The sequence below is a fragment of the Naegleria fowleri genome (assembly GCF_008403515.1).
Source record: "Naegleria fowleri strain ATCC 30894 chromosome Unknown tig12, whole genome shotgun sequence".
Taxonomy (NCBI): domain Eukaryota; phylum Heterolobosea; class Eutetramitea; order Acrasida; family Naegleriidae; genus Naegleria; species Naegleria fowleri.
The window spans coordinates 345,114-363,309 of NW_025407944.1; the positions used below are offsets into that span (position 1 = coordinate 345,114).

Below are 18,196 nucleotides of genomic sequence, written 5' to 3' on the forward strand. Positions count from 1 at the left end.
TAGCGAATTCGATCTTTCAAATAATCTTAATGTTGGTGTGAGTGTGGTCAGGTTGAGATGCAATTTGTTTTTGTGAAAGTTCTTTTGTGTTGGTCTGTGGAGTTTAATACTTTGTTCTAAAAGTCATCCGTGAAATCAACTTCCTTTCATGAATGGTAAGAGTTTGATAAAGACATCAAACTGTCACTTGTCAAAGTACATTCAACACAAAACAAAGATAATCAAAATTTCTTGTACTGTAAAAATCGGCGATTTCCTCAAGTTCAGGTTCTGTGAGGGGAGTATTTACGCATCCTTAGCCTTGCCACTGGTTAAACTTGTATTGTCCTAACCTTTAGAGAGCTCCAACATACCTTTTGACGGTTGACATCACTATTTCCTCTGATGAAATGATTCGGGTTTGCTAATCTCCCCAACACATGATGAGTCGATTCATCTCCAATGTTCGAGTGGTTAATTACACGACTATTTCCGCATATTTGCTACATTAATAGGAACAGAGGAAGGGAAGCAAAAAAAATGAATTCATCACAAATTGAATATGTTTATCATCTTTTTCCAAATCCTTCCACAGTTGAATTGAAATTTAAGAGATCGGGTGATCATTTGAGCCTAATCATTCATCAAAATATCGGAATAATATTCTTGCATTATAAAGGAAAATCTGTAAATATTTTAGATGAATATGTTTTGACTGAGATGGACCAGGTAAGAGTTGTGTGTGATGATTACAAGTTCATCTCAATTAATTGGTCGTATTTTCTTTAAAATTGATTTTGTGCACAAATAGATGATCGGAGAAATTGAAAAATTAATTCTTAATGGTACCATACACGGCATCATGTTTTATAGTTTGAAAAAAGATAGTTTTATTGTTGGAGCTGACGTGAATATGATTTACACCATCACAGGTAAGAGTTGTGTGTTAGAGTTTCAAAGATTTATTTTCTTTCACAACAGACAGTCGAAAAGCCAAAGAGGTTTCCAAACATGGACAAGCATTGACCCGAAGAATTGAATTATTACCAGTTATTGTTTTAGCCGCAATTCATGGTACCTGTCTTGGAGGAGGTTTTGAAGTTTGTCTTGCAGCATCTCATCGAGTGTGTTCTTCTTCAAGTAAGACTGTTGTTGGATTGCCAGGTAAGTTAGAACTCTTATTTGTGTCACAAATATTAGTGACATTCATACTCTTCGAACGAAATAGAAACCAAACTTGGATTGCTTCCAGGATGTGGCGGCTGTGTTAGGTGAGTTGATTAACATTGTCTTACATCTGAACACTCAATGATTGTAGATTACCGAGATTGGCTGGACTTGAAAATGCATTACAATTAATTTTACAAGGCACTCATGTGGAAGCCAAAAAAGCTCTCAATATTGGAATTATTGACAAAATATTTCCATACTCAGCAGACTTGCCACCAAAGCCACATCTATCTCAAGAAAAATCTGACGGGCCTTCACAAGAAGATATTGATTTTTTCCAAAGATGTTTTGATTATACAAGGCAACTTGCAATTGAACATACACAAGAACGAGAAAAAATTGTTGCAGAAACTGTTAAAAATATTTTGGAACTAGCAACAAAAGGAACAGCTGTATTCAATCAAGAAGCCTCCTTCCAATTGGGAAAATACAAACGAAGACCCATTACATTTTCAGAATATTTAAAAGATAATCCAATCGGAAGACTTCTGATTGGATTTTTTACGACTACAAGTATTCAGAAACAAACAAAGGGACATCCTTACAAATCGCCTTTTCTCATTCTTGACACGATCATGAATGGTTACACAAAACCTATAGATGAAGCTCTAGAAATTGAATCAACAAATTTTTCTGAGCTTGTTATTGATCCTGTCTCTAAAAATTTGATTTCTCTATTCAACACAGTCGAGTCAGCAAAAAAAGCTGAAAACTTTTGCGACCCAAAATATTGTAGTGTGAAATGTAAAGACGTGATCAAGAAAATTGGAGTTGTTGGCTCAGGAACTATGGGAGCTGGCATTGCACAACTCTGCCTGCTAAAAGGTTATAATGTATATTTAAAGGAAGTTGAATTTCATTATTTAGAACGCGGATTAAAGCGCATTAGAAATGAATTATTCGGAAAATTGGTTGAAATTGGTAAAATGACTGAACAAGAACGAGACGAAATTATGCAAAAACAATTAGAATCTGGATTGGGTATGTATCATCATTAACAATTATTTTGTTTGACATTCCAATTTAAAGAATATGAGCCTCTCGAAAACTGTCAAATGGTTATCGAAGCTGCATTGGAGAGAGTGGATATTAAAAAAGAAGTATTAGAAAAAGCTCAATCTCTAAATAAGAACATTATATTTGCAACGAATACTTCTTCCATTCCTCTCACATCGATTGCAGAAGAAAGTGAATTCAAACAAAATGTTATTGGACTTCATTTCTTTAATCCTGTACACAAAATGCCTCTTGTAGAGATCATTTGTACTCCCTATACCTCACAAGAAGTATTAGCTCGATGCTATCAGTAAGTAGTTGGTGACAATCGATGTGAAATTCTTAATGATTGAATTAAACAAAAACAAGGCTTGCATTGGATCTTGGAAAACTCCCAATTGTTGTCAACGATAGTCCAGGATTCTTAACAACTCGATTGTTTGCAGTGTACTGCTTAGAGGCTACCAGCATTGTGCTTGATGGAGTACCTTTTGAAGAAATAGATAAACGATTACAACAATTTGGTTTTGCTGCAGGTCCTTTAAGCACCCTCGATCATAGTGGTCTTGATATTGCTGTTCATGTCATGCCTATCATTGCAGGAAAATTAAATCTCAAATTTGATCATTATGAAGCGTTGAGCGAGTTAGTGAAAGGAGGAAATGTTGGAGTCAAGAATCACAAAGGATTTTTCCTTTATGATGAGAATGGAAGACAATTAGGTCCAAATCCAGAAGCATTAAGAATTATTGCAAAACATCAATCAAAGAGAGAAAGAAGAGTTAATATGGCTACCATTATTGATGACCTTATTGACAGATGTATTTTAACTCTGATCAATGAGGCTTCGAAATGCATTGAGGAAAATATTGTGTCATTGCCAGAAGCCATTGACTTATCCCTTATTCTGGGTTTTGGCTTTCCTCCTTTTTTAGGTAAGTCTAGTCCATCTTTTCTTCATAGAATATTCGTTTGTCATGATCATTTGTTCCACATAGGAGGTTTATTAAACTTTGCAGATAGGTTGGGCATTGCGAACATTGTACAAAGGTTGGATGAATTAACAGAACGATATGAAACTGTGAAGGCTCCTTGCAGATTATTGATAGATATGGCAAACTCAAATCATCATTTCTTCCCTGAACGAATGGTGATTCATAACATCCTTGACAGCCAAAGAAAACAACAAAACATTAGTAAACTTTAAACTATTCTTCTCCTAAGCCTTTTACTCTTTATTAGAAATCCTCACTTTTTAGAAAAAATTAAGCCATGTGGATCTTTTGTTGGAATCATCTCTTGAATCATCTGTGAATACAATGTCAAAAGGAAAGCTTTTTCCATTCACTGATGATAAATTTTCTTCTGTAAGGCCAGGCAAATGCGGTATATCTTCATGTGCTGATTGTATTATTAATACCAATCGCTTCCTAAGTTGTTCCTGTAATTTGGAAACATCAGGAGGAAGAGTAGGATTATTAGGACTATTTAACATTTTGCCTTGAATATCCGATTCCTTCTCGTTCGACATAACCTTAACTAGAGGAAATCCTTCAAATAAATGATTCCATTGAGTGTTCCAAGAAATTTTGAATGGTATGTTCCATGATTCAAAAGGGACCTTCTCTTCTCTCTTTCCTCCGAAAAAACTATAAAAACTAGAGTCTGCTTTTTTAAGAGTATAGTATTTAACTTCAAAATTGAAGGACTTGTAAAGAATGCTTTCTGGTAGTTTGATAATCGGAGTGGCGGATGGAGTTTTCTTGGTGTTTGTTGTTGGGGTGGATGGAGTTTTTGTACAACTAGGTGTGGAAAAGAAATTTTCAGACAAATTCATACAGGCCTTGAGAAAATTCTGAAACGATTCAATGACTCTTTGTGTATGTTGTGATATCGTTTGATTTAATTCCTTTTCATCAATACTAGGCTGTTGAATTAAAATCGGAAAATATCATCACGATGAAAAATAATCGAGTTGCCTTTCACAACAACTTACATAACTAATTTGGTCCAAAACTTCACAATCTGTTCCGAGTGGGTAAATTTCTCCAAGAGCTCTATGAAATGTTATGGTAGATAATATAGACTTGATACAGTCTTTAATAATTAACGTTTGGTCTGAAAACAGCAGTTTTCCCTTGTGTTTATGATCCGGAACTACTAATGGTAATTGAATATTTAGCTCTTGAGAGTTGTGTACTTTTCTGTTCATGATACAATATTGTACAAAATTATTGCTAATTGTTTTTATATTTACAAGGATGACAAAACGGTCGGTCGTAATTTCTCTCAAAAGTTTTCCTCAATTTGTTGCAAATAAATTATTGTTCTATTCTAAACGTGTTTTCGGATGCGTATACGAATTCCGAAAGCAACGTTGTTGAGCCGAGATTCGGTTGAAGCAAATACAAAGCGCTTGTCGTTTGTTGTTGTTAAAATTTTTTTAGTCTATTTTTGAACACAAAAAGGAGGCAAACAGTTGGCCAAAGAAAGACGGATGGTCGAATTTCTCAACTCTTAGATGGGAATTTTGGAAGCTTTTTAAAGAATGGCTCGACATGGACGTGATTATTCTTGAACAGAGATTCTTCCTGGTTGAATTAAACCTGAAGCAGTTCAAAATGTGTCTGAAAAGCTTTTGCTCTTAGCTGTCGAGATGCAGTTCATCTGATCAGACCAATGAGTCAAAATGAATGGGTGGCCATTCTCAAGTTTTCAAATTCCAATTCTTTTGGAAGCTGGACTCTCATCAGACGAAAAGAAGAACGTCCTAAGAGCTCTTTTGCCATCGATGCAAAGTACGTATGCAACATCAGCATTTTGTTCAATTTTATCTTCAAATAAAATTGTAACTGTGCACAAAATTTGTGACCTGGTTTACAAGTTCCAGTTATTTTTGAGACATGACAAAAAAAAGCCTGAACACACCTCTTGCCATCTTCTTCTCTTACTACACAATGCCTCTTAGGACGGTGAATAGGCACGAAAAGAAGAATAGCAACTCCGTGCTGAAGCGAAAATACTCCGATTTTGAAGATCATGATGAACCATGTGATGATATTATGATGAACAATTGCTGGCTTCCGATTGCGCAATATCAGCCACTGGTAAACACAGAATCGGAATTTCCGGAAATAACACCATTTAACGAGCTGTTGGACACCACCACTGAATCCAGCTTGAAGAAGACTAAATTATGGACAACGGATGTTAAGTCTGCAGGAATAATCGAATCAATTTTTGTAAATAATAACTTTAACACGAATAATGCTAAGAACACACACAACTCCGCAACAAATATAATTAGAGAACACTTGAAATTGAATTACGAACGTTTTGAAGAAGTTGAAGTAACAGAAGAATTCGAAATTTTCAAAGCAACAAGAAAATGTGACCACAAATTTTGCAGAGTAATCGTTTCAAAATGCGTCTATCCACATGTGGAAAAAGAAAATATTATCAAATTGATGAGTCACAAAAATAAGCACATTACTGAGATTACCAATTTTGGTTTTATTCAGCAATTTCCTTGGTTTGAATGCAAATGGTATAAGGATGGATGTTTAGCCAACATTATCAAACGAGGAGAGTACATCTCCGAGGTCAATATAATTAACATGATTTATGGATTATTAGACGCTATTCTCTTTCTAACAGAAAATAGAATTTTATTTAGAGATTTAAATCCACACAATGTCATGATTGTAAAATCAAAATTTGAATACGAAGCATTTCTGAGTTTAGAATATCGAGGCCACGACCCACACTTTACTCAACCTTTATCACCAAGCATGAAGGCACTTGGAGAAATAATTTTTATGCTAATTTCTAGAAAGAAAAGCCCTCCACTCTCAATTCAACGAGAAGACCTAGTAGAGAGTATCTCGGGTCTCTACAGTGAGAAAATTATTGATTTATCCCTTCTGTTGATGTTTTCTGACCTCTCTGTCTATGAAATCTTGCAGCTCATTCACGAAATGAGGACTCTCAAATAGTTTACAGCCTTTCAACTGAATCATTAATTTTTGCCAACATAAAAGTCAATAATTCCATGTTTTTCACAATAAGAGATACAAACTAACATTTTTGTAAAATTCCTCTTCATCCATTGCTAAATGAAAACAAAAGTATTTTTCTATCCCACAATGGCAATAACCGTGCAATAGCTCATTACTCGTTAAAAACTGATAGTTCGTACTTGAACTCGAGCAATGCGACATTTTCCAATAAATCGACATTCAACGGATGACGAGAAGCAGCAGGGCTAAAGGAATCAACGACTTGCTCAGCGATACAGCATCCAAGATATGACAAGTTCACAACAACAATTTTGTATGAACTTGCTCCAAAACAACACATTGGGTAATTCCAAATTAATATTTTGTTGACGAGATCGTTCTCTTCAAACTTGGGTTCATTACAGGAAATCACTGAAATGTGCAGAAGAAGCCACTTGTTGGTAGTCAAATTTTTGGTTTTCAGAATCACGTAAATGAAAGACCCTATAACAACGTGGTTCACTTTTAGCCTTATTGCATGACACCGCCGTTCCAAAAATCGCTCAGATTCAAAGCCCGTTCCAAACCAAGTACAACGTTCTTGATTCCATGTGATTCGATGAATCAGCAACGCTACGCAGTTGTTTGATGCAAATTCTCATAACAGCCATTCAGCGATCCTCAGCAAAAAAAACTCCCAAGATCAACAACTGCACGATCATATCAATTTTCTTTTGCTATTGAAGTTTGTTACATAGAAGAGCCAACTTCTAAATAGGAGTTATTTATATCTGATCATTTGATTCTATCAACCATAACTTGTTCTCCTCCTTGTTCTACCAAGAATTTGGTCGCAATCGCTGATTGCACTTGTAGGTCAACTCGGAAGTACAACCAGTGTCGAGTAAGTTGAGCTAGCGTTAGTGAGGTTCTAACTCGTGGTCGTCACGATGATCGATGTAAAGATATCCACTATTTGAAATTCTCAAGCCACACCGATCGATTCATTCATCACTGAAATTCATCACCCATACTCGTTTTGGGTTTGTACTATCATATGCCAGTCTTCTAATTGAATAATTGTTCTAAAAATCAATCATCAACACACCGCTTTATCCCAAATAACGAAACATTCATCACCTGTTTGCATTCTGACTAGTTCTTCTTCTTTCGTTGTATATACAACACTCACATTAATTCTCCTCACTATCATATTTATATTTATACATCCCAACCTTGTCATTATTTGAAAACCCGAAACAACAACTCATTGATAACACCTCATTTGAAATGACTCCTTCAAAACAAAAGGCTTCCTTACCAATGTCTCAATGCATAAACCCAAACATCTCTCTTGATCAAAATTGTACAACATTCAGTTCGAACGCAGCACTGCTGTGGCTAGCTCCTGAGAATGAGACTGCTATATCCAGAAGGAACAGCACTGGGTCAGCTCAGCCACCTCATCACTCAACGGTTGTTGGCTCTCCATCATTAGTGTCAACGAACAATAACAACAACAACATGAATCCACCCACACACACTGCTACATTGAACCTCAACAAGGGTAGTGTTGAACAACAACACCTCATGAACGATCAATCCTTCTGTTCCTTGTTATGCGAAACGTTCCCTCACTTGATAAGTCCTGAAGTGGTCTTATCACCTCCATGCAGCAAAACAAGCTGCGAAAAACATCACCATTCAAACACAACAACATCCTCTCTTTTAAAGTTAGATGTTGAGAGCCTTGCCAGAGAGTTGAGAGCAATGAATTTCATGGAAGGCGTCGAATCGAATAACGAGTACGACCAAGCAGTCGATACTGTCATCTCGTCTTCTCCTCACCAATTAGCCTCCAACTCTACATCCACATGTGGTTGGTCGCAACCAAAGCAGTCTTCTTCTTCTTCACTCTCAATACCCACATTGACCGTGACTCCACAATCCTCTCCCGAACCAGGTTCTTCTTCATTCAGCATGAACGACCTAGATGCCAATGTGTTATCCGAGATATCTGGGATCTTGAGCTCTAAACACGGCAGTCCAAGAAGAAGATCCAAATCAGACTCAGGAAGATCTCCACAACCAACCAGCAAAGATAAAAAAACAAAGAACAGCAAAAGATCAAACAGTGAAGATGATCATCAAGGATTACTGGTATCACCCTCCTTCATACAGAAGGAAAAAAAGATGGTGCAAATGAGAGGTGACAAGTGGTTAATCCACGTCGAGGACGGAAAGAAGAAGGAAAAGAAACACAATAACACCAACAGTGAGCTTGTTTTCCACACAGTTCATTTTGTTGACAGCCACAGAAAGGGTACACCTGAAAAGCATTGAATTGCTTCTATGTAATGGAGCAGCTGTCAAGATTGATCACTGATATTTTGAAAGAAATATCGCTGCTGTCATTCGTCCCAAAGGGTGTGTATTTTTTTTGTAAATATTTTGGTCAACATTACTTGTAGACATAAACTATCCTGTTCGGAAATGACCCTCCATAATCGATCAGGATACATTTCCATCTCAAACCTCTTTTGATCAACATTTTCCAAGATTTAATCTCCATCGTAAATGAGTGACGAGTGCTGCAATTAGCTTCAGAACATCTCACCTCCAAAAAAATGTCGGTTAAGGCTTCTTCGTTCTTATTCACGATCTGCCTTATTTCCGTTGTTGTTTTTTGTTGCAAGTATTGCCAGTCTGGCACTGTAACAACGACCAACAACACACTAAAATACTTTGATGAACTGGAAAAGTACGGAAAGGATTTACGAAATTACACAAATTTAAGCGCCTCCCTTAACAATCTTCCTTTCGAAAAAGAAGCAAGGAGTTTAATACAAAGCGTTTTGAACAAGGAGGAATCCCTATGGAAAGAATTTGCTTCAGCAAGAACGCGATTGATGATCAGCAGAAAAACAATTGAGGATTTGCGGTCCGAATTGCCAAAGGCTGATGATGAACACAAGCTCATCAAACACTTAGATTATATCGTTCAAGAAGAGATCAAAGTAGATGATGATGATCTCTCTGAAATGTTGACCTCCGCAGAGGAATCCACCCGAACATCACAGGATGATATTAAGGAGCTTCTTCAGGAACAACATCAAGACCTCGAACGATACAACGAACAATATTTGAAGAAAGTTGTCATGTACGAATTCGGATTGGAGTCCAGGAATAGAACAATCTCTACAGTCGCTTCGGTTTTAAAAGATCACTCCTTTAAGACAGCGTTTGAAATGTGTAAAGCGGTCGCAAAGGAGCTCGCAACTGAACTACAAATTAGCTGCAAGAAATTCAAGAAATCTGCGAGTAGATCTAGTAAATTTACATAATCAAGTTGATCAATTCATTTCATTTCACGTGTTTGTCTCAATCTCTCTCGATACGAGGAGAGACAGCATTCAGCTCGGCATAAAAATGTGAAAGAATCGACGGTGATAGGATTCAACTGTGTATCGACTCCTTGATTGATAATGTCGTGCAACAAACGGCAGTCTTCGTATAATTTTTGCCAACCACTTTTCAACTCCATGTTTTCTTCTACCTGCTTTAACTTTAGTGAGGCGTTTTGAGTTGATTGTAAAATGGCCAGCATGGATTCGTTGAGAGTTTCAATGCTTTTTTCGCAGTCATGAAGTAAATCAACCAATAAAGGCATGAGATTGATCTTAATAAACTCGACTTTCTTCCAATATTCCTCTTCTACCTTATTTTGTGGCCAATATCGTATCGTTTCCAACTCTACAAGAAAAGAATTAGGGTTGTTCTCTTCTTGTTTTCCAAACGAGTCATGTGAATCACCTTCGTCTACTTCCAATTCAGTGGATTCGTCACTCTCCATCCTTGGGCTACTGTCTATTTGATGATATTTGGTCTTTTTACTCGATGAAGAGGGAGAGTTTGACTTTCTCTTTGTTTTTGAGGTGTCAATACTTGGTGACGTGTGTCCAGAAAGCTCTGTATTGTCTTCAATAACTTTAACTAAATTTCTAGTGTCCAAACTCTTTGTTCTGGCCTCCCTGTTTCTTTCTATTAAATCTTCAATTTCTTTTTCAGTCATTGAGGCCAATCTCTCTTTTAATTCATTTCGTTTACAAACATTCTTGTATCGATTTGAGAGTTGAATATCAGGGAAAAATCCTTCATATTCCTTTTGTGCGATGAGTGACCACTTTTTGTCATGTTTGTTACAATAATGAAGCAATTCCAAGTCTTCTTCATCGCTCCATCTGTGCTTTTTAGCATTAAGGGTTCGATGATATCGTTGATATAAAAAGTTAGAGGTATATTGATTGTTAAACAATTTACGATTAATTTCTTTCCATTGAATAGGACTATTATTTTCTGTATATTGTCGAACAGCTTCAATGAGCATCATGTCCTGTTCTTTGGTGAGCGTCAATTTCTTCTTTTTTTTCTTGTCATCGACTTCTTCAGGATGAGGTGAGGAGGTTGACTTTTTTGACGATCGTCTATTGCGTGTGGATGATTTTTTGTCTGTTTGTTGTTGTGGATCGGTAGTAGTAGTAGTAGTAGTGATGAAATCCTCAACCATGGTTGTTGAAGGAGAGGAAGGTAGGTTCTCTTTCGAGAAGGGAGTGCTCATTGGCAAGGTAAATGATGACGCAGGAAAGGAAGAATTTCCAGCATTCAACGTCGACTGAATATTAGGATTGATCATGATGATGTGTTGTTGATGATGATGAATGTATTCATTGCTCGGATCTGATCGTGAAACGTTTTGCAAAGATGATGATATATTTACAAAAAGTATTACAAAAAAACAGGGAGAGTAAAACTGTTGTTGTTGATACAAATGCTAATAGATCAATTATTGGGTGCTCACAATGAGTGTGTGATCGGTGATGATGGTGAGTTTCTTTGATTTCTATTTACAATAATATTTCTTCTTGCTCACAGGAGAGTGTGTGATGCGAGAGAAAAAAGTGCTGCCAATTTTGTTTGTGGTTGTATAAATGAAAGGATCCAGTGGTGATGATGATGATCCTACAAATGAATATTGAAACGGTCCTTTCACTACCTGTCAAACCACATGAAGATGATGCGGCATCGTGCACTAGACTCTGTCATTCGCGTGTGTGGGGAGATTTCGCCCGTCCGTCCAACTTTAAAGATTCCCGCTTTTGAAAATGTACAGAAAGAAAAAGACGCAACAATTTATAGAGAGGTACAGAAGAAGAAAACATGATGTTGAGGAAGGGAAGTACATCATCGTCCAAGATGGGAACGAGGACATGGCAATCGGAGGCATCCTCTCTCGAGACGGTGGGTGTGGTTTCATCAGAGAGAAAACCATCGTCATCATCGAAAATAATATCATCAAAAACATCATCTCATTCAAAACAAGTTTCATCAAAACCAACGAGTAGTGGAAATCAACGAAAAGCATCTCCTCAAACAGTTGAAAATGTATTGGAACAGTCAAAAAAGAATTCAGTAATTTCTCAAGCAAAACAAAAAGCACATGAAACGACAAACAATGTTGACAAACTCGCTCTGGAAACTGTAATTTTAGAAGAAGAATTAAAACGATTGAAATTTAATATTATGAAAGAAAAGGAAAATTGGAAAAATGTTCCGTAGGTAGTATTTTGCGACATTAAAAATTAATTAACCCTTAAAACAAGAAAACAAGGAATTTGGAAAAGCTCACAAAAAATTCGAGAAAATATATCAGGACAAACAGTTGCTTCACCATTAATACCATCGAAGCCCAAGAGTTCACAACGTGAGACTAGGCCGTCGTCATCAAGTTCAAGTTACAACAGTGACGAAGGAAAAATTATTAAAATAAGGTCGTCGGTAACAAATTTTCAAGACCTTGGAGTCAAAGCGTGCAACAATGAACTTCCACCATCCCTTAAAACGAAACCCATTCCTGGAACCATCTATGAGGAAATTTGTGAAATACCAGATTCGTCGAATCAGCAACCAGTTCAAAAACAAACAAAACTGGCGGAAGGTGAATATGATGAAGCTCTTCAACAGAGATTGTTTCAAGAAGCAGTTAGGTCTTGGCGAGAAGGGAATTCGGACGCAAAAATTCAAGAGTCACCAGCAACAAGTAGTACTCCTCTCAGAGATGGGACCTATGATGAAGAACTTCAGCAAAAGTTATTCAAGGATGCTGTAATGGCATGGCGAGGAGAACAACCACATGTCGTAAAAGCTCCAACGAGCAATGCGGAAACATCCTCCGATCCGTTTGTGGAAAAGAAATCAAGTGGTCTATCCATGTTCCAGACTGAGTTTGTGGAAAACTTATGTAATGCAACAAGATATACCTACTTTGACAAACATTTTAGAAAATAAATTTGTTATGCACATTTAATTCATTCTCTTTTTTCTAATGTCTGCAATTTTCATCTTCTTTTGGAAGGCAAGTGTGTTCTTGAATCGCTGATGGATGTCTAGCATGACAATAGCAAGTTCTGTTTGCAACTTGTCGAAAAGTTCATCTGGAAGATGATCGTTTTGTCCAGTATTGAAATGATCCAACTTGGTCTTGACCTCCTCACAAGAAGAGCGAGTGATGTTGAGAGCTTTTTCACCGTTTTCGTCAACAAATTCTGTGAATATTTCAAAAGCAATTTCATACTTTTTCTTTTCAACCTCTTCTAACTCGATTTCTAATGCTGTCTTCTTCTTTGGTTGATCTTGCATCTCCTTCTCTCCTGAGGAAGATGAACTAGTTTGATCGAAAAGACGCTCTTGAAGATCATAGGATTGGTTACAAAATTCCTTATACATGGCGACCTTTTCTAAAAAGTCAAAAGATTCAACAGCTTTTTCTTGCTCGCAATGTTTTCTGAATAATTGACGAAGAGAAGGATCTGCCATGGTATCCAACAACATGATGGCATTGGCTTTCTTTAGTCTCTTTTGTGATATTCCTTCTCTATTGATTGCAAGGATGAATACTGTCAAAACAATAGGTACAACGAATAAAACAGAAGTACCAATGAGACCCAAGTTTACAGAACTAGCTGTCAATAAATAATCATTCTTGTTTCTAGCCAAGTCTTTGGCATATGTGAGCAAATTACTCACTACACTTTTCCATGCCAAAGATGTAGATGTGAAATTCTTACTTTCAATCAATTTAATGGCTTCTTTTTGTTTTCCAGCCAGCAATAAATCAACAGCAACTTGTTCATAGGGATTTACAGGAATATTTGATGAATTAAAGTAAGCACTTCCATTCAATAATGTGAGAAAAACATTAGGTGGCAGAGCGTCCACAATTGCTGCAATAGCTGATGTTGCTTTTTCTTTAGTGGACTTCCATCTAGGGATATATGGGTTTGTAATGTTGCTATAGACTGCAATTTTAAGAGAACTTGCAGCCACTTCACTGTACAAATTGGCATCAGCTCTCAGAATTAACAATTCGACTTCGTTAGTAGTTGAAACTGGGAAGGCAATACTAATCACTACAGCCATAGCAATAAAAGCAGCAATATTCACAAGCATACCAATAATGGATAACACTCGAATGCAATTCAGTTCAACCGTGCCACAACAAGTGTTCACAGCAATTTCTTCAGATTTGGATGTCTTGCTTGTTGCTTTGCTTTGTAATGAGAAAACGGTTCTAGTTTCCATGATCACGCTTTGTGATTCCGCCTTTGTTGTGACATCATTTGCGGAAGTAACCTTCTTAATAGACACTGACTTTTGGCTGGCACCGACAGCGCTGTTAACTTTTGAGAGTGGTTGAGCGACTTGGTCGATCAGGTTTGCACCTGAAAATTCTTTCTTCATTTGTTGAATTTGAGGAGACCGACAAATGAATTCAGCCTCGGCGCATGTGGAAAGGATATCATCTCCACCGTTGCTACTATGGCTGATGATATTGTCAGTGTTGTGGTGTTGTTGTTGTTGTTCAGTAGTATTATTGAGTGGTTCATGAATAATAATTACAGATGTGGTTGTGTTGGTAGGGTCGGATGAAGGATTCGTCGTTCGATCACAATCAGCACCCACAAATGTCTCCGACGGTAGTGTGGATGTACATGTCGTTGTTTGGTTTTCTGCCTTTGAAAGTTCTTCTTCTTTATTGATATCCAAAACCACATTAGGGTCATCATTGGAAGGTGTGCAAGTTGAAGGAATGTTAGTGGTGGACATTTGAAGAGTGATGTCTCTGTATTACTATTAACGAGGAATTTCGGTGATGGAGTGTTTGAAGAGAGAAAGCTGCTCTGTTTAGAGTGAATATCTAGGTTTTGGAGTTGTGGAGTTTTTTGTGTGTGTGAAAATGCTTTGTGATTTCGAAAGGTCATTCTCAAAACAAATTCCGGTAAAGGCTGAAGTCTGATTTGTGGAGAGACAAATATTTGCATACCTAAAGTAAAAACCAATTTCCATTCATTTATCATTGTGAGAATGCTTGAACGAGTTTGGTAAGTGTCCAACAATTTCGTTGCGGACCATCTCAAATGTCGACATGTGTGAAATGCACTCAGTGGAAATATCTTGCTATAAATTGGCATTCTACTCCAAACCAATACATTCGCGCACACACACATTAAGGAAAGAGAGCACTTGGAATGTGTTAAAAGTAAATAAAGAAAAAGCCCACTACAATAAATACGTAAACAAACACCAGACTCAATCCATGGAAGTAATTTGAACGTCCATCCCTTGAAATTATATTCAACATCAAAACAGAGAAAAATATGGCCAACAAATTGAAAAGAGGAAACTCTAGAGAGAACACCATTTTCTGATTGCCTCCAAAGAATAAAAACGACCCAAGAACCAATATTGGAATTTGCAGAAGAGAAATTTGAATAGCTGCAACATTGCCAATTTCAAGTGCCAACGTCACATTGTCATTTAAAGCAAACTATTGTGTCAAAGAATTATTGAATACAACACCAATGTGAACTAAATCAAGTAGAGCCACAAAATACTTACTTGAATGGCATTCAGAAATTCTCCAAGAGAAGGTAAAATCGCTACGAATGTCAATCCAGCAAATTGAGAGTTTACGCCAATACTGTCAAAAGCAGGCTCTAGAGATGAGGTCATCACTTCAGCCACAAAACTGTACGCGGCTGTGCACACTATTAACACAAGTATTGCTATCCAAATTGGCCATATACCATCTTCCATTTCTTGATGCTCTTCTTCTTTCGGTTCGTGTCCTTTTGAATGAAGCTGCTTGATCGGTTCCTCTTCTTCTTCACTATTGTTGTTTGTTTCTTCATGTTTTTCTGTGGCAGAGTTGTCACGACTCTTTTCAGGTGCGCTTGCTTCGTTTGATGAAGCAGGCTCTCCTGAAAAAGCTTTCTTTGGTGGCTTTTGCATTAAAAATCTATTAAGTAATAAGAAAGTTGTTTAAATAAACTCAGAGTTGTGTCTAGCTACTTACCTGTGCGTCCTTAGACTGTATATTAATCCAAAAATGTAAGCAAAGGGAAGAATTATGGCCGTAGTGAATGCCAATGGTCTAACCTTATTTTGGTACAACGGTTCATGAATAAAATCTTCTAAGGAAAGGTCACAGCCAACACATCTAATACTGTAGGTGCTGTTAGTGTGATTAGAAATTGGTGTGAAGTTTGATACTTGCAAAATGCTAGGTATCGCAAGGAGTGTGTGAAATGAAGAGACTTTTGCGATTTCTTCTGTGGCATATGGAACAATTTCAATATCCTGGCCATAAATTGTGCTAATGGATTGTTTCTTTGTAATGTCTGAAACTCTCTTGCCATGCAAAGTAGTCACATGTTTTTTGTACTTTTTTCCGTAAAGCTTTTTAAAGGTTGTTTTAGCTTTCTCTACCCAGCTCCAATCCTGGTTTGAATTTGCACTTTTCAGGTACATCAAAGAGTTAATTGACAAATCCGGCTCCTCAATCGTGCGGTTATAGGGAAGACCGCTTAAACATTGTCCACACCTCAACTCTTGTGCGCCGAAAAAGATGAAATACACACATGGTAAGAAAGCTCCTACGACGGCGATAAAAAGTAAAATAGAAGATACACCTGCTGCGTATCGATTAAAGTATTGTTCTCTGTACCTTAGTCCTCCAAAAACCATTGAAACGCCAGGTGTTAACAAAATTGCTGCCAACAAAGCTCCAGTGATTGATTGCATAACAACTCCTTGTAACTCCTTATACAATGCCAAGAAATATAAAATCAATTCAATAATGGTACCAAATGTCGCATTAATCATGGAACCAAATATAAAGCTGGTTTGAGCAACAATGGACTCAACACAATGTCCAATGATTATTGCCAAAGGCATTGCACTCACAATAGAAAGTACGAATATGAGCATACTATACTTGGAGGATAATTCTTCATCCAATCCATAATGCAGACCTAAGGTTATAGGTATGGTAATTAATAAATTAAGAAGGGGTACATTGATAGAGAATAGTCTCCATTTGAAAGCTGAAAACGAAAAAGGTGATGTCATTCGAATAGAGGAATCATCTTCTGAGGAATCATCACTCGTTGTAGTTGATTCGCCATTGATAGATCGATCCAATTTCTCATTCTTAACTATTATTCCATGTCTAAATCTAAGAAAGAACATATTTTTGTTGATATTGAAAATTAACTTTGATATTGGGCAAGAAATTACTGGAAACCAGCATAATACGGCAATAAATCCTTGTATGAATGTCAAAGGAAGTCCGAATAGCATAAACCATATCACATGAATGGCTTTCTTAGATCTTGGTTCGCTTGTGGAGTGATTACTAGTGTCATCACTGAGCAAAGCTCTCTCTTCTGTTGATTTTCCATTATCAATATTAGAAAACACTAGTTTCTTCTTGAAGGGATTTAAAACAAAGAATGAAAGTCTGAACAATCCCTTTCCATACTCCATTCCAAAAATTGAGATCCAACTCAAAACTGAGAAAAAGTTGAACAGTGAAAATAATATAAATCCAATAGTAACAATATAAAAAAATCGTGTGAGTGACAGGATAATAGACTTAATTTGTTCATATGCTTTTCTGAACGCCATTTTGGCTCTATATGCAAATTTTTGCTTGTCTTCCTCGCTCATCTCAGTATCTTCAACTGGACCTACTTCATCCATCTCATCTTCTTCGGTTCCAATAAACGCACCTCTCTCATGGTCGTAAAATGCAAAATTGTGATGTGGTTCTTCGTTCCCAAAGTCAAATACCGATTTCATTCTTCGAATTGAGTTTCTATTGAGGGCATATTAATAAGAAATTGAGGTAATGGTATTAATGTGCCAAACGTTGAATGATATTAAAAGACATACTTACCTTCTTTTCATTTCCATTGTTTTGTGCTTTTTTGATGAAGTAGGAGTGGTCAATATCTCTCCATAAAAAGACAAGGAAGGTCTCATGGGTTTTCGTGTGAAATTAGATCTTGTGACTGAACGAACAAGTGAAGGAGGAGTATGTTCTTTTTCAAAAGACGATGTTGGCACAAAGGTTTTTGAGCTTTTCAATTTGCCAACTGGGGAAGGTGTTGCCTCAGTTTCTTCGTCCAAATCCATCAAGCCTACGGAGGTGGTTCGGATGGTGATTGTGGATGATGCACGATCGTTATTCTGTGGGTATTCTTCTGAGCCATCGTGTTCTTCATCGGAGACTTCATCATCATCATCCTCTAAATATTTCATTCGGAGAGAATTGCTGGCCATTAAATTCTTCGGAGGAGTTCTTGGAATGAAGGATGATTCATCACCTTCTCGCATTGTTGAATGAATCGAGATTGGCTTGGTAATTGGTTCTCCATAAGCATCTTCCTTGAATGTTATTGCTTTCTTTCGTTGTCTGGTTTGCTCCTTTGATGAAGGGGTTGTTGCCGTCGTGTTGGCACCACCACTTTCATCTGCTGTGTCGTGGCTGGAAGCAAATGTAATACGCGCGTTCTTTTTCTTTGAAGACTCGGAAGACGGTGAAGGGTTGTTGTTGGAAGGACTTTCTTGGCAATTGCTCCTCATCTTGAATA

General features: G+C 37.1%; 9 protein-coding genes across 9 annotated transcripts; 5 read left to right on the forward strand and 4 right to left on the reverse strand.

Annotated features, from left to right (window-relative positions):
• Positions 1-519: 519 nt before the first annotated feature.
• Positions 520-3,412, forward strand: FDP41_011842 (uncharacterized protein; the record flags this gene model as incomplete). Its single annotated transcript, XM_044702296.1, has 8 exons — positions 520-708; positions 791-911; positions 961-1,143; positions 1,208-1,250; positions 1,298-2,190; positions 2,239-2,515; positions 2,575-3,140; positions 3,204-3,412. The coding sequence occupies 8 exons, from the start codon at positions 520-522 to the stop codon at positions 3,410-3,412; spliced, it is 2,481 nt and encodes an 826-aa protein (XP_044566694.1).
• A 48-nt stretch (positions 3,413-3,460) lies between these two features.
• FDP41_011843 (uncharacterized protein) lies at positions 3,461-4,417 on the reverse strand (the record flags this gene model as incomplete). Its single annotated transcript, XM_044702297.1, has 2 exons — positions 3,461-4,132; positions 4,202-4,417. The coding sequence occupies 2 exons, from the start codon at positions 4,415-4,417 to the stop codon at positions 3,461-3,463; spliced, it is 888 nt and encodes a 295-aa protein (XP_044566695.1).
• Positions 4,418-5,162: 745 nt separating this feature from the next.
• Positions 5,163-6,200, forward strand: FDP41_011844 (uncharacterized protein; the record flags this gene model as incomplete). Its single annotated transcript, XM_044702298.1, has 1 exon — positions 5,163-6,200. The coding sequence occupies one exon, from the start codon at positions 5,163-5,165 to the stop codon at positions 6,198-6,200; it is 1,038 nt and encodes a 345-aa protein (XP_044566696.1).
• A 1,527-nt stretch (positions 6,201-7,727) lies between these two features.
• FDP41_011845 (uncharacterized protein) lies at positions 7,728-8,546 on the forward strand (the record flags this gene model as incomplete). Its single annotated transcript, XM_044702299.1, has 1 exon — positions 7,728-8,546. The coding sequence occupies one exon, from the start codon at positions 7,728-7,730 to the stop codon at positions 8,544-8,546; it is 819 nt and encodes a 272-aa protein (XP_044566697.1).
• A 284-nt stretch (positions 8,547-8,830) lies between these two features.
• On the forward strand, positions 8,831-9,547 carry FDP41_011846 (uncharacterized protein; the record flags this gene model as incomplete). The annotated part of the gene is made up of 1 exon (XM_044702300.1): positions 8,831-9,547. The coding sequence occupies one exon, from the start codon at positions 8,831-8,833 to the stop codon at positions 9,545-9,547; it is 717 nt and encodes a 238-aa protein (XP_044566698.1).
• A 14-nt stretch (positions 9,548-9,561) lies between these two features.
• Positions 9,562-10,896, reverse strand: FDP41_011847 (uncharacterized protein; the record flags this gene model as incomplete). Its single annotated transcript, XM_044702301.1, has 1 exon — positions 9,562-10,896. One exon carries the CDS (start codon positions 10,894-10,896, stop codon positions 9,562-9,564), a length of 1,335 nt encoding a protein of 444 aa, XP_044566699.1.
• Positions 10,897-11,420: 524 nt separating this feature from the next.
• On the forward strand, positions 11,421-12,548 carry FDP41_011848 (uncharacterized protein; the record flags this gene model as incomplete). The annotated part of the gene is made up of 2 exons (XM_044702302.1): positions 11,421-11,815; positions 11,864-12,548. The coding sequence occupies 2 exons, from the start codon at positions 11,421-11,423 to the stop codon at positions 12,546-12,548; spliced, it is 1,080 nt and encodes a 359-aa protein (XP_044566700.1).
• A 15-nt stretch (positions 12,549-12,563) lies between these two features.
• Positions 12,564-14,366, reverse strand: FDP41_011849 (uncharacterized protein; the record flags this gene model as incomplete). The annotated part of the gene is made up of 1 exon (XM_044702303.1): positions 12,564-14,366. One exon carries the CDS (start codon positions 14,364-14,366, stop codon positions 12,564-12,566), a length of 1,803 nt encoding a protein of 600 aa, XP_044566701.1.
• Positions 14,367-14,793: 427 nt separating this feature from the next.
• FDP41_011850 (uncharacterized protein) lies at positions 14,794-18,188 on the reverse strand (the record flags this gene model as incomplete). The annotated part of the gene is made up of 4 exons (XM_044702305.1): positions 14,794-15,087; positions 15,159-15,558; positions 15,616-17,418; positions 17,500-18,188. The coding sequence occupies 4 exons, from the start codon at positions 18,186-18,188 to the stop codon at positions 14,794-14,796; spliced, it is 3,186 nt and encodes a 1,061-aa protein (XP_044566702.1).
• Positions 18,189-18,196: the final 8 nt, after the last annotated feature.